The sequence below is a fragment of the Canis lupus genome, chromosome 32 (genome assembly GCF_003254725.2).
Source record: "Canis lupus dingo isolate Sandy chromosome 32, ASM325472v2, whole genome shotgun sequence".
NCBI classification, from domain to species: domain Eukaryota; kingdom Metazoa; phylum Chordata; class Mammalia; order Carnivora; family Canidae; genus Canis; species Canis lupus.
Window position 1 is genome coordinate 20,030,929 of NC_064274.1, and position 15,391 is coordinate 20,046,319.

The 15,391-nt window shown below is 32.4% G+C and overlaps 1 protein-coding gene across 32 annotated transcripts in view; it reads right to left on the reverse strand.

Annotated features, from left to right (window-relative positions):
• STPG2 (sperm tail PG-rich repeat containing 2) overlaps window positions 1-15,391 on the reverse strand; it is a 533,064-nt gene that overhangs the window by 103,239 nt on the left and 414,434 nt on the right. For 6 of the 32 annotated variants that reach the window (XR_007407749.1, XR_007407748.1, XR_007407750.1 and 3 more), the window contains exon 13: window positions 754-806. The exons of 23 other annotated variants lie outside the window; for them this stretch is intronic. Coding sequence is in view for 3 of the 9 variants with exons in the window: in XM_025423933.3 (XP_025279718.1) it covers window positions 754-806 (53 nt within the window). In the remaining 6 variants the exon portion in view is untranslated. Of the gene's footprint in view, window positions 1-753; window positions 820-4,964; window positions 5,042-15,391 lie in introns of all 32 variants that reach the window. 3 more of the 32 variants (XR_003126943.3, XR_007407753.1, XM_049104920.1) reach the window with 2 other exon arrangements.

Consider the following 15,391-nt stretch of genomic DNA (forward strand, 5'->3'; position numbering starts at 1 on the left):
CTAGAAAAGACCAAAGTGAAGGAAGTTCCTCAACTACTTCAAAAATATCAACCATCATGAAACACAAAGCCTATTCCAGATTAAAGAAAATACATACATAACAACTAAATGTCAAACATGATTCTGGATTGGATTCTGTATCTCCCAAAAATGTGACAAAGGATATAATTGGGATAACAGACAAAAATAAGATATGGGTTTCTAACTAGATAAAGTTATTATCTAATTTCTTAATTTGTATTAATCAAATTTCTAAATTTGATAGCTATACTAGATTCTATAAATAATATCCTTATGCTTTGGAAATTCACACTATAATTTTAAGGGCTAAGAGGAGGCATGATGTATGACTTTGTACATATAAAAGAATATCTGTACTATTGTAACTTTAGTGTAAATACAGAAATATTTAAAGATAAAAGGTTAAAAAATTATGACATTAAAATTACAGCTGAAGCCAAAATCAGGTATCAATGATATAAAATGTACATCTATAGTAGTTTAATATATTTGAAATGTAATTAAAATAAACTTAACTATTTTATAATTTTATTACCAACATTATTAGTATTATTTATTAAAAATTTGACATAATAGTACAGAGACAATAACTCCTTGATAATACCAGCTGTGTTTTGTTACTGTACATATATAAAATAATAAATGATAGCTTTCACTTGAAGCTGGTGAAAGAGGAAGTATCCTTTGGCTTATTCTACAAGTATACATATGATGATGTCATTAAGTTCTTACCTGATTACTAACTGGCCAACGTGTCCATCTTTCTCAACTCCTGTTTTTGACATCTGCTTCACAGTGGTAAGGCAAATTAAGCAAATAACCCCTTAAGCTGATGCTTGTGCACTGTTTTGAATAAAATGCTTCCTAAACATTTTAAGTTTATTGTCAGAGTGTTGACTTCAATTATATATTTTATTCCTAATACATTTGCATTTACTTCTTTTTTTGTGCAATCATTTGTCCTCTTTTTAGTTTTCATTGCAGGTACATTTTCAGTTTGACACTGGAATCTAGTGGCAGAAGGATTGTAGAGGGTGTATCATATAAAAAATACCTGCACATCTTTTTTTTGTTTGTTTTTAAGAGAGAGAATGTGTGCACATGGGGATGAGGGGTGGGAGGAAAAGGCCAGAGGGAGAGAGAGAATCCTAAGCAGCCTCCACACCTAGTGTAGAGCTCCATATGGGGCTTGATCTCACAACCCTGTGATCATGACCTGCGCCAAAATCAAGAGTTGAATACTTAACCAACTGAGCCCCTCAGGAGCCTCCAAATACCTGCATTCTTAACACACAGCCATTTGGTTACTTCTTCCATAGTTTCCATCAAACTATTTTCTCTACTTGTAACCAATGTTTGTTAGTCATTCCTATTGTTCTTGGTTGGATAAGACTTTTTTTCAATCAGTAGCTTGGCAATGGTGTTTTGTTTTGTTTTGTTTTACATGCAATAGCTATTATATCATGGTCAAACATCTCATCTGAGAACAATTTCCAATACCTTTTAATACAAGCCAGAATTTCACAATATTAATTCTAAATTATATCTTATATGTTTATCTCTATTTGGAAATGAATCTTTGGATATGAACATGAAGGTAAATGTCATGGATGTACTAATGACAGTTTGCTTTGGAAGCCTGCATGATCCTATGACTACTTGTCACAGGTAAGTTCAATGATGTTCAAAATAATTTCTTTATTTTAAATAAATATTTGCCCACTCTGTCTTCCAAAGTTTGAGATCAGAAGTTAAAGCATATTTTGGCTCAATTCCAAAACAGAATCCAAACTTCCATTCATTTCTAGTGTATATGGATGTCAAAGTTTTGAGAAACAGGTTTTAAATCAATGTGGCAAATGGGAAAACATGGTTAGTGTTAAAGATAAGTAATTGTTCTAAATTTGAACTATTATTGGTCAAAGTCATACATAAATAAATTTAAAATTAATTTTTTAAATGAATTTAATGAGCTTTTAACAAGTTTTATCCCACTTAGAGTGACATATTTGCCTTTAACAATATTAAAATCCTCAGAGTCATTTGTAGTCTTAAAATGAAAGTCCAGTTTGTTAGCTCACCTCTGCAGTGATTCAGTAAACATGCCTCAGACATTTGCTAAGCCTAAATACAATGTGAAATCTCAGTCTTCTATGTGGGTGAGTTTTAATTTCCTTCTTTACTTTGAGTTTTTGAATTGCTTATACATCTATACTTCTTCCTAATTTCTATGGAAAATTGCTTTTGTATTTGGAGCAAACCCATACATATTATATAAAAATTCTTTTGATAAAATACAAATTATTCTATGTATTTGGAAATACAAACAATAGCTAATATAATTTTCAAAATATTCTCTACAACTCAATACCATATTCATTCATCCAAACTACACAAGTAATCATTAGACCAATACTGGTAATTCTATCAGATGCCTGACATCAAATAAAACATGAGACAGCTTTAAATCAAGATGTAGGAAATCAGAGGAGGAAAGGAAGAAAAAGTCAGAGTGCTAGTTATGAAAGCTACATGACAGAAACAAGACCTTATGACGGATTTATTAACAGCACCATAACTATTTTAAAAATGTAATTATAAGAAAAAGATTTAAATCAAACAAAACTAAAAGTTCTGAGCTTTCAATTAATTGATTTTTTTACACACTCTACAGAAAAGACAAAGCAATTTAAAACTTAATGATATTCAAAACTTAGATAAACAATTTTTAAAAGGTACTCAATATTCCCTATGCCCATACAGATTCATTATTATTTTCTTCATCTACCAGCAACATAGCTTGGTGAAAATTGTATATCATTATGAGCTAAGGCAACTGTGTTTTAGTATTAACCCTAACAAGTGAAACGTAGCAGAACAAGCCATCCCAACAACACCTGCAAAAGTAGTATTTTGAGCGAAAGATGCTTGGAAAGCAACATATAGGAGAACACTCATCTCCTCTCTTCTTCCTAAAGCAGGATATAAAGTTCGCATGTGAAAGATGCCCTACCTGAAGAAAAAGAACATTCTTATCATCAAAAATGGGGAGTTAAGGTCAAGAGAAAACTGCCCAAAATTTGTTAAAATAACCCCTATCTTCTTTTAGTCTCCCCATATATTTTAATGACTTTTCCACAATTACTACTCCATGTTATATATAAACACCTAGATCTAACTGCTCTTTGGGTCTTAATTTTTCTGTGAGGGCTCCCATGTACCTGTAAAAAACATTAAATAAAATTTGTATGTTTTTCTCCTGTTAATTTTTTTAAGTCAACCTAATACTCAGCTCTATCCCAAACAGAATAAAGAAAAAATTTTACCTACCCTATATAAGTACAGAAAGAAGCTCCCTAAATTATAATGGTTCAACTTATGACTTCCCAGCTTTGTGATGGCACAAAAGTAATATAAATTCCAAAGTATACAAACTATACTTTGAATTTTGAATTTTGCTCATTTCCTGGGCTAGTGATATGTATGGTATGATATTCTCTTGTGATGCTGGGCAGTAGCAGTGAACCACAGCTCCCAGTCAGCCAAACGATGATCATGAGGGTAAACAACCAAGGCACTTACAACTACTCTGTTTTTCACTTTCCGTATAGTATTCAATAAACTACATGAGATATTCAACACTTTATTATAAAATAGGCTTTGTGTTAGATGATTTTACACAATTGTAAGCTACTAAAAATGTTTCAAGCACATTTAAAGCCTAGGCTAAGGCTAGGCTAAGCTATGATATTCAGTAGGTTAGGTGTATTAAATGAATTTTTGACATAATATTTTCAACTTACGATGGGTTTATTGGGATTAATTCTATCATAAGTTGAAGAAGAAGATCCATAAATATTTTTTGAGCTTGTCAAACATCTCTAACATTACTAGACATCCTTTTTTTTTTCATAAATCAAAGAAGTTAGTATTAAACCATCATTCCCAAATTACTACAAATTTAGTTGCTGTAAGCAACACAATATGTCTCATAGTTCTTATAGGTTCAAAGTCCAACATAGGTCTCAATGGGCTAAAAATAAGGTGTCAGCTTGGATGTGTTCATTCCTGGAGGCTCTATGAGAAAATCTATTCCCTTGTATTCTCTAGCTCCTAGAGACTGCCTGTATCCCTTGGCTCACGGACCCCTTCCTCCATCTTCAAAGTCGCTAATGTTAAAATTCTTTTTCCTCTTCATATCTCTATATCTGACCAAATTTGGGAAAGATTTTCTGTTTTTAAAAAGCCAAGTGATTAATTTGGACCCCCCCCCCCGATAATGCAGAGTAATCTCTCCACCTCAATATCTTCAACTTTAATTATTTTTCCATGTAAGGTAACATTCACAATTTGGGGAGATTAGGATATGGACACTTAGGAGGGGCCATTATTTTGCCTATCACATGGTATTTCATGGAACTTCAGTTTAGGACCATAATTACTAATCTCTAAGAATAAAGAATTACACGGCCAAAAAGCTTGTGAAATTTCCTATTAAAAATTCAAAGCAAACATTGCTATTTTTTAGATTTTAAAAAGTCTTCAAAGTATTTAAAAATTTTTGCTTAATGATATTTTTATATATTTTCACACTAATCTGGCAAGTTTTCTCTCAATACCAATTGTGAAGTGCCTAACTACAATATCTTGTTTCAGAAAAAATAGTCTATGATATCTGAACTCAGCAGTAATTACGAATATTCAAAATCATAATGCAAAAGATGTTAAAAGTCATCAAAAAAGATATGTGTACAACTATAGATATTTTTCAATTTTGTAGTAGATCATTAGAATTAAGGTTGGCAAAAAAATATCCTGGATATATCATATCTCCTGTTAATTAGATTAACCCTTCAAGTTAGCTTGTCAAAGAAAAAGAATTTAAAGCAAGCAAGATGACTGTATGGGGGTGGGGGGGGGGGCGGGCAACAGATTCAGTGTACCTTGGCAAGGCATTTCCTTAGTTTCTATTCTCTTTGGCTCAAAGTTGTTTAGTGACCCTGTCTGCCAAGATAAAAACCTGAAAGAAAAAGACTAGCCTAAATCTCACTCCCACAAAAGTATTTTTTATAAGCCAAATCTCAGACTCTTCTAAAATGTGAATCAAATTCACCATCAGAAAAACCACATCCTCATCTGTGTATCCATATCTCAACTTCCAGTTTCCCCAAGTAATAGAAAGCCAATTTCCTCTAATTTTCTCCAAAGGCTAAAACAAAGAAACAAACAAAGCAAGAGTTTCTAGTAAGTATTTACTTAACCAGAAATTCTAATAATGAAAGCAGCTCTTTTTCCTACAGCAATACATATATGGAACTAACCTATATTAAGTGCTTAACTACTTAAGTACTAGGTTCCTAAGAAATTAACATAGAAACAGAAGTTGTTAAGATTTAAGGATTTAGAAGTTTCTTATTCATTAGCATCAAATGAACAGTTACCTGTGTTATGAAAGAAATAAAATATGAATCTATTTTAGCCAAGAACTCAGGATTAGGTGAGAAAATGAGAAAACATCTACGATAAATAATTACTATATGATCTTTACATTGCACTTGTCCTCTAGACAAAAGTTATCTACTTCTGCAAAGAACTTTCATGCATTTTTAATAAGTTGATAGTAGTGATTGTTAGTTATGGCTATTAAATGGTATTTGAATGTGCCGGACATTGCTTTCCTATTTATAGTAAAGTATATACTAAGATATTCAAGAGTTACATGTTACATACATAAATATATACACATGTATACATGCTCATAAAATACAAAACACTACTTATGTGCGTTAAAACATTAACTATCTTTACTAACTATTGTATTTAGGAAAACAGAAGGAAACAATATCAACTAATACATGTTTTCTTTTAGGTGCTAATATATGGCTCTTGAAAATCCAAAGTAAAATACGATAATTAGGGTAAAAAAGGATCAATCCTAACACTTTAGAAAAGATTGAATCCTAGGATTCGAAGTATGTCCAAATAGGAGTTTGAGGGTAAATAAAGTTTTTATTCTTTCTCTTTTCTTTGAAAGATTTTTGTGCTGCTAAATTTATTACTTCATTTTATTGAAGTTCCACTTTTATTTAACTTCCATTTTAAAGTAATTACAAGTTTAAGAAAGGACTAAAGTTGACTATTTCTGGGAAAACTCAAAATTATGGGCTTTCATCTCCTAAGAAGGAAGTTGGGACTTAACTGCTGCTGCCTTCATAAAAGAAACAAACTTTTAATTTACTTTAGCTCATCTGTTTACTTGTATAGATCACTTTTTGTCTGTGCTTTCAAGTGTACCACACTAGAGATCTATAGTCATTAAGCTTGTGCTTTGGTCTTCAATAATGGAGCTTGATTTTCTCTCATTTAATCAGATTTACACAATTTTGCAGACTAATTGGGGTAAACTGCCTAATTAAAAAACCAATTATATCTTATAATTTACCAAGTTTTTTATTGAAGCCACCATTCCACATAACCATTGTAGATTTATACATATGCAGCGATCAAAACTTAGTATTATATATGAATGCTTTATTTACCATCTATTATAAATGTCCAATCTGTTAGATTGAGCACATAGATATAGTGAAAGAAAGTTTGGATTGACTGTATATTAGTGACTTTTATCACTCTAGTAAGCATTTTAACTCTTCAATGGGTATTTAGTTCACTGGGGTATAACAAGCTACGTGAATAACTAAAGTCAAAATAATACTGTTACACATAACAAATTATTACCCCATAAAATAATATAAGAATTGTGTAAGTGTTTAGCAGCCGTCAAATGAAGATACTCATTACCTATATCTAGTTTGCAATAAAGTCACAAGACAATATTCACTCATTCATTTTTAGAAGATAACCTATTAGAATCCCTAGGAGATACACAAGTGTAATTTATATAGTATAAGCTATAATTATTATCTAATATGATCAATATATACATAATTAATGTGATCACTAATGCAGAACAAGCTATAAAGATTACCTGATAGACTAGAAATAGATATTGTGTATCTATCAATAAATGAAATTTATGATATTCTTCTACTTAGCTACTAGACAGTTTAAGAAGGACCAGTCACTGATTTCCTACGTAGATAATTAGTCTATCTTGGGACACCTGTGTGGCTCGGCCGTTGAGCACCTGCTCCTGGCTCCGGGCATGATCCTGCAGTCTCAGGATCGAGTCCCACATCAGACTCCTTGCCTGGAGCCTGCTTCTCCCTCTGCCTACGTCTCTACCTTTCTGTCTCTGTGTCTTTCATGAATAAATAAATAAAATCTTAAAAAAAAATTTCTTTCTCTCTGTATGTGCTTCTCTATGTGTCTCTGTTTCTCTCCCACACACATACTTAAACACGGAGTCATTTAAATTCCTTAAGAAGTTCTATTTTAATTACTAATCAAGTATAAGTGCTTCCAATTTCCAGATAACTACAAACATCCTTAGAGGAAAAACAAAGTTTATGAATGCATTCCTGTTCCATATTAGGTAGATGCTTAAATGTAAGAAAATCATAATTTGATGTATGTTGGGCCAGTTAATACTTTATTCTCACTACTTCTTTAGACATGCTGGTGGAGAGTATGATTCATAATGTGAAATATAATTGGATTTTATGGAGATATGGTTATTTCAAAAAAGCATCAAAAGATCATTTTCATGCCTACATTGTAAAGATGTGCTTTCCTTAGCATTTTCCTAGGAATAAATATCATTGTTATTTTTCACATCAAAGAAAATAAAATCATAAGCAGTTTTGATTAAAAGCTGTTAATTACAGAAAGCTAAGAATTTCTTATTCTTCATTTTATTTGTTTATTTAGGGTGTGGCAATGGTGATTATTTTTTTTACTTTTACATTCCAGACCTGTGCTATCCAAGAAGAGTAAACAATAGCCACATGTAGCTATTTAAATTTAAATTTAATAAAATTAAAAATTCACTTCCTCAGGAGTCACACTAACCACATTTTAACTGATCATTGAACAGATAACATGGAACATTTCCATTATCTCAGAGAGTTCTTTTGATCAGTACTGCTCTACAAATGCTGCCAAGATGGAAAGATTATGAGTTTGGGCAATCAGCACTCTTTTTTTCTTTTCTTTTCTTTTTTCCTTTTGCCATCAGCACTCTCAAGTAATATAGCCAATATTCAAACTCGGGCTTATCTCCAGAGTCTCTGCTTTTCCCACTGCACTAGGGTTTTGGCAACCAAAGATACTCTGGTCTACAATATATTTTCAGCACAATTTATAAATGTGTAGCAGGGATAGACAGTTATGTAAAAAATATACTTGACCCAACTCCCTAGCTATAGAGAACAGTGCAAACATTTTTAAAAAGCTAGTCAGGCAACACAAACATAAATTCATTTATACTTAACTAATAAAAATTATAGCTTCAATTGAGTCTGGACTCACTCTACTTTCAAAAATAATATGGAATTAATGATAAGGTCTAACTATCTAGTGCTTTATTAAAACACTGTAATTTAACTCATGAATTGGTTTATTAGTTTCATTCTTCAGTTGACCATGGAAAATGACTGTTGTAAAACTATGGTCAAAGACAAATGGGAAATAGCTTAGTTTGGGATGCTCTAACAAAAGTACCATAGAATGAGTGCCTTAAACAGAAAACAGATTTCTCATGGTTTTGGGGGCTAGGAAGTATAAGATCAAGGTGCCAGCCCTATGGTTCATGTTGAGAGTTTTTCCTGGTTTTCAGAGAGACACCTTCCTGCTGTATTCTCACATCCTCTTTTATTTATTTATTTATTTATTTTTTATTTTTTTTATTTTTTTTATTTATGATAGTCACAGAGAGAGAGAAAGAGAGAGGCAGAGACACAGGCAGAGGGAGAAGCAGGCTCCATGCACCGGGAGCCCGACGTGGGATTCGATCCCGGGTCTCCAGGATCGCGCCCTGGGCCAAAGGCAGGCGCCAAACCGCTGCGCCACCCAGGGATCCCTCACATCCTCTTTTAAAAGGGTACTAATCCCATTCTAGGGGTTTTATCCTTAAATTCTAATTACCATCAAACTGGGGATTGGGGTTTTAACATATGAATTATGTGAGGATATACACATTGTCTATTGCAGGAAAGGATAACTGTATACCCTGAAACCAGACCTCTGCAATTCTTTAAAAAATAGCTCTAATGTGCTAAGAAAAATATTCAGAAATTAGGATTTTCTAAAATAAGAGATATTTTGAAAAAGTTGAAGTTCCAAGGAATTATGATTGCATAATGATTGATCTGGGATTCTTCACATTATCTTTTCAGCCCAGCCATGAATGCCCCCTCCCTAGATCTAGTAGCTCTAGGAGACTTTCCATATATCATATTGGGAAGATAACCGTATCACTTAATGATTATTTCTTTTTTGTCCTTATTATTTGGCCAAAACTAGCTGTCTTTAGGAAGAACTTTATATCATAAAATAATTTGCCTAGGATCTGTAGCTACAATCAACAGTGACTCCTGGAACTATTAACCTCTTCCCAGCCTCATCTCTTATTTCTGCCCCAGGGTTCTCCATGGTGTAGGAAGTCAGCTATTGACTTTAGAACCAACACTTTTCCAATTGTTGCCTGGACCATAAGTTACTACAACCTACAGAATGTGCACGTACCTACTCAGTGCACTTTTCAAATTATGAGTTGAATCAGTTTAGAGGATTAGAAAATGAATTTACTGTATAGAAAAGTTTGAAAAATAGTAAACAAAATATAACACACAACAATTTTGTTTCAGTCACAGATTTCGTGGCAAACAATAGGAAATGAAAAAAAGTGAACAAATTCAGTAATAAAAATGTTCACTATTACAATAAAAATTCTCTTGTTTATACGATTCAATGTTTCTTTTATCTGCACATTGTCTTTTTCTCTGTCAATTTATATTCTCATCAACCATCTATAGATCTACTTTGTCAACAAAACTTAAATCTGATTTCTCAAAAAATAATGTTTTTGATATATTTTAGGAAAGAAATAGCCCAAATCAAAACATAGTATTTAAAGCTGAGTAACAGATATATTCTAGAATGATAAATTTATTGGTGGTACAATTATAACTTTAACTGTTGTATTTACTGAATGCATCCAAATAACACTAATAACCCTAAAAGCTTAAGTCATGTGCTCACACCTAAGCAAATCATTGGGGCAAGGAGGATGGGAGTCTCCATCCTCCATCCTTGGTTTTATAAATGAGATATTGTAAAGGTCAACAGTATACCTACTCTAGTCACCATTCCATGTCAAGAAAAATTTCTCAGGGAAATCAATATTTAAATGAAATATAATTCCTTTATAACAAAACTAACCATCATATAAACATGGTTCATTTTTTGCTTTGTTAAATTTTCCTATTTCTCAGTAGCATTTATATAAGTCATCGTGGGATTTAAAAGCTGGAAAGAGAAGGAAGACACAGGATGCCATCTCTTTTCTCATTTCAAAAGGAATCGAAATGAACACACATATTCGTTTTCTTTCATGACACATCTACAGAAATATAATGTATTACATAAACATGTATCAACAAGGATTTCCAACATGGAAAAAAAACAGGAAAAAAAAAGCTATCCAAATATAAATTTTAAGCTAACTGGATCACTAAGAAGCTCTGTATTATTTACATTGCAGCATGGAGATAAATGAGGTCAGTCTTACGCAAACTGCTGTCATAAACTGGGAGAAAAAAAGGTCTACAAAGTGACAAATATTATCAAGAATGTGACAATCTCCTACTGTTCCTGAGGCACTATAGTACATTTATCAGTGAAACATCCCTAGAGATATGTTTTTTGCATAAACATACAGTTCTCGACATTACCGATGAAAACTCCCTTGCGTTCTTACTGTGATAGTACTTTTTAAAGCCCTTATCATTTGCCAATTTATAAGCAAATATAGATTTGATGATCTATGCTGTCACATTTTCTTGCCAAGACTACAAACAGAGTTACAGGGAATTTCTTGCACTAGAAGAAGAAATTCAGTGTCCTGGATCCCAGTTTCATAGTGGCCAGCTATCTGCTCCACCCAATTATCAGCTACAAAAAATAGTAAGAACTCTATCTACAGTCACACAGAACAAATTGAAGGAATAGTAACTATATCTTACTGGTCAGTTGGCAGGCCCTTTATAATACTAAAGTACAGTACTAGTCTCGTAATAATGCAAGTATTAAGAGATTAAGTTGATAAAACCACTTAAAAAACATTAACCCTTCATTTTACAAATTTACAAAATGTTTTGATTAAGCAAAACAAGCTAATTAAAAAAATGGAAAAAATTTAGCTAATGAATTAAGGCCAGAAAAAAATAAATATCATCCATAATAGAAAGGAATAAATAAAACATTCTTTATTCACAGAAGGCATTATCATGTATATAGAAAAATCTTGTAAAATCTGTAAGAAAAGCTACTAGAAATAATAAATTAATTTCGCAGAATTGCAGGATACAAGATCAATATGCAAAAATCAATTGCCTTTCTATGTATAAGCGATGACAATCAGAAATTAATTTTTTAAATGCCATTCACAAAAAATATGAAATACTCAGAGACAACTATGACAATACATGTGCAATATACATAAACTATAAAGTTCTGTAAAGTACCATTGAGAGAAATTAGAGAAAACATAAGTAGTAGAGTCATATGTTCATGAGTTGAAAGAATCAAAATTGTTAAGATAGTAATTCTTCCTAAATAGAACCATAGATTCAATACCACCTGAACCAAAAGACAAACAAGCAGCATTTAGAAAAAAAATAGAATTGAGAAGCTGGTTTTAGAATTTAAATGGGATGCACTATATTTAAAATAGTCAAAACAACTTTGTGAAAGAAAAAATTTGGAGAACTTCCTGACTTTAAAATTTATCATAAAGCTACAGTAATTAGGATAGTGCTGCACTGGGTACACATAGTCAAATAGATAAAAAGAACAGAATAATATATAGAATTATTCTATCACTATATTGTACACATGAAACTAATATAACACTGTATGTTAATTATACTGTTATTTTAAAAAATGAAAAAACAGCTATAGTGAATCTAGAAGTAGATTCACAAGTGATTTTGTCAGGGAAGAAAAGTCAGTTCAGTGGAGATAAGACAGTCTTTTAATGCATGGTGCTAGAACAATTGGATGATCATATAAAATTCAATGAACTTCAGCCCAAAGTTCACAGCATATTTTAAAAATTAAGTTAAAAAGTATCATAAAAAAGTTTCATAAAAAATGTAAAACTTCTAAAACTATAAAAGTTCTAGAAGACAATATAGAAGAACATTTTTGTGTCATTGGGTTAAACAAACATTTGTTAGACATGACATTAAAAGTATAGTCTGTAAAAAAAAAAAAATAGACAAATGAGACCTCAACATAATTAAAAACTTCTTTTTGAATGTCATTATCAAGAAATTAAAAAGACCAGACCATAAAACAATTCACAAAAGAGATCTGATAAATTGCTCTTATCCAGAATATATAAGAAACTCTCAAAACTCAATAGTAAAATACTTTTTTTTTTTTGCCCTGTGGGTCTGACCTCTCCTCTCCCACCCACCGACACCACAGTTGACAGGTAGAACTAGCTAGAATGAACCAACCACAACACATAGACCAGACTCGATAGAGACTAGACCCCAAAGCCCCTTTGTTCCTGATAGCCTGAAATTCTTATCCCTCTGAGACACAGAAGGTAGTGAACACTATTGAGAAGATCAATAAAAACACCATTGAGAAGATCAATCAAGAGTCCCACTAACAATAAGCAACCAGAAGAAGTGCTCTCCTTTACCACTAGGCATGAGATTCATCTCAGCCAGAGAGAAATACCACAGTAGTTGGAAAAGTACCAGTGAAAGAGATCCAGCCACTACAAGCAGCCCCCACAGAAAGCCTCTTTGACTCTGTGAGCCTAGGACTCCCCTTCCTGGCACACTTCAAAATATTAATGTGGCCAAGAGCCAACGGTATGGAAGATCCTTTCACAAAAATACCCAGACAGGGAAGTGTTCTAGATCTCTCAAAAACAAAGGTTAATCCTGATACAAGCAGGGCACCTCTTTATTTCCACATGTCTGAGGCCATTCCTTCCCCTTTAGAGAAGATTATAGTCCTGTCAAGGAAACAACTTTTGCCTACTCGGAGAGCTTCAGAAGGAACCAGTAGGAGCTCCAGGGGTACCAGATAAGCCAAAAATATCAATAAGACAATGCAAAATCACTAAAGATTAAGCTGTTTTAAGAACCATAACCCCTCAAAGTTAAATCAGGAACTGTAAGCTAAATCTAAACAGGGTGACTGCCTGCTAAAATAAAAGATATAGACAAAATATCTATATCTTTACCTATCTATAGCAGATAGATCTATGTCTATATCTGACCCAGACAAAATAGAAAAAAAAACATAATAATAAACTAAATGTCTAGGATACAGTAAAAAGCAACAATCATACTAGAAGCCAAGATAATCACAATCTAAAAAAGACTTATGCCAAATTGAGATAAATTAGATACTGAAATTATCTGACAAGTATTTTAACGTAGCCATCATAAATATTATTCAACAATCGATTATAAATTATCTTATAATGAATAAAAAATAGAAAATCTCCACAATAAATTATTAAAGAGGACTAAATGAAAGTTATATGACTGAAAAGTTCAGTAAGAGAAAACTCACTGGAAGGACTCAATAGTAGAGTTGAGATGAGTAGGATAGACTCAATCAAACTAAGGACAGATCAAAGGACAGATTCTCGGACAATCTCATCCAAGAAACATATACTAAAAAAAATGGACAGAGCCTGAGAGGCCTAAGGAGACTGAAAGACAATATGAAAATACCCAGCATTCATATTTACTGAATCCCAGAAGGAAAGCAGCAGAATTATATAAAACCTCAGAGGTGAAAAAGAAGTGGCACAATGTTTTTTAAGTGCTGAAAGAAAGAACTGTGGGTATGAACTCTATACCTAGCAAAACTATCCTTCAGGAACAAAAGGGAAGTAAAGGCATTCTCAGATGAAGAAGACTAAAAGACTTTGTTTCTGGACAACTTACCTTTAATCATCTGGTAAAGAAAATTCTGCAATAATAAAAAAAAGAATCTTGGAGCATTATCAAGGAAGAAGAAACCACATAAAAAGCAGACACATGGATACAAGCATGAGACTCTTTTTCCTCATGAGAGTTATAAATCACATTTGATGATTAAAACAAAATATTATAACAGTATACAGATTTTGCACCCTTCTTAGGCATGGCACTTATCAACATGGCCATATAGATAATGTTTATTTTATCCTTTCTAGTAAGACACAAGTGTCTAATGAATTGGCTTCATAATTCACTCTTCTTAATGTCACTATAGTATCTTTCAGAATGATTAGCACATACTAGTGTTCAGTAATATTTCATTCATATGGATGAATGAAATGAATAATAAAATTCAGACTTACAATCACTCTCTTCTTCTAAGTACTTTAGGGGCACTTGGGTGACTCAGTTGGTTAAGAGCATGCCTTTGGCTTGTGTCATGATCCCAGGGTCTTGAGATTGAGCCCTGTGTTGGGCTCCTTGCTTGTGGAGAGCCTGCTTCTCCCTCTCCTCCCAGCTCATGTTTCTCTCTCTCTCTCTCAAATAAATAATTTTTTTTTAAATTAGTTAGTAAATGCTTCAAATATTAAAATGATTATTATCAAAAGTATTAAAAACACCTAATAATTTGCTAAGAAGTACCATAATATATATTCAGGCACTATGTCCAGTCACATTATTTTTTACCAACAAGTTTCTTTGTGCTATGCTATTTTTAAGACAATATTCAACAATATTTTATGGATAAATAACTTTATAAGTTCATGGAAAGAAGTACAAAGATGATATTAAAAGGATTACAAAAATATTCAAATTTTTGAAATAATAACCTGTATTTTATTGCATAGGGACCCTTCTTTCATAGTCAAATTTAATAATACAGGTAACATTAAGAATTAATGTGGGTAACATGATTTAGTATGCAAGTTCTGTAATCCTGTTTTAACTTGTGGTGTTTTTGATGGAGGTCAGTGGTCCAAGATTCTATTCTTAGATCTGAAGAAGATCGGAGGCATTTCTAATAGTCTTTGTAGCCCTAAAATATCATAAGTGTCTGTGTCATACTTTCAACATCCAACCTAAGCCCCCAGCCTAAACACAGTCAGAATATGAAATGTAGTAGGTGTTCATTTTCTAAAAGAATCTCTCAAGAATCTTGAACAATTACATAGGAGAACTATGCCTGATCGTCCTTAATGCTGAATGGATTCCTGATGGCTGTGTACATCAAC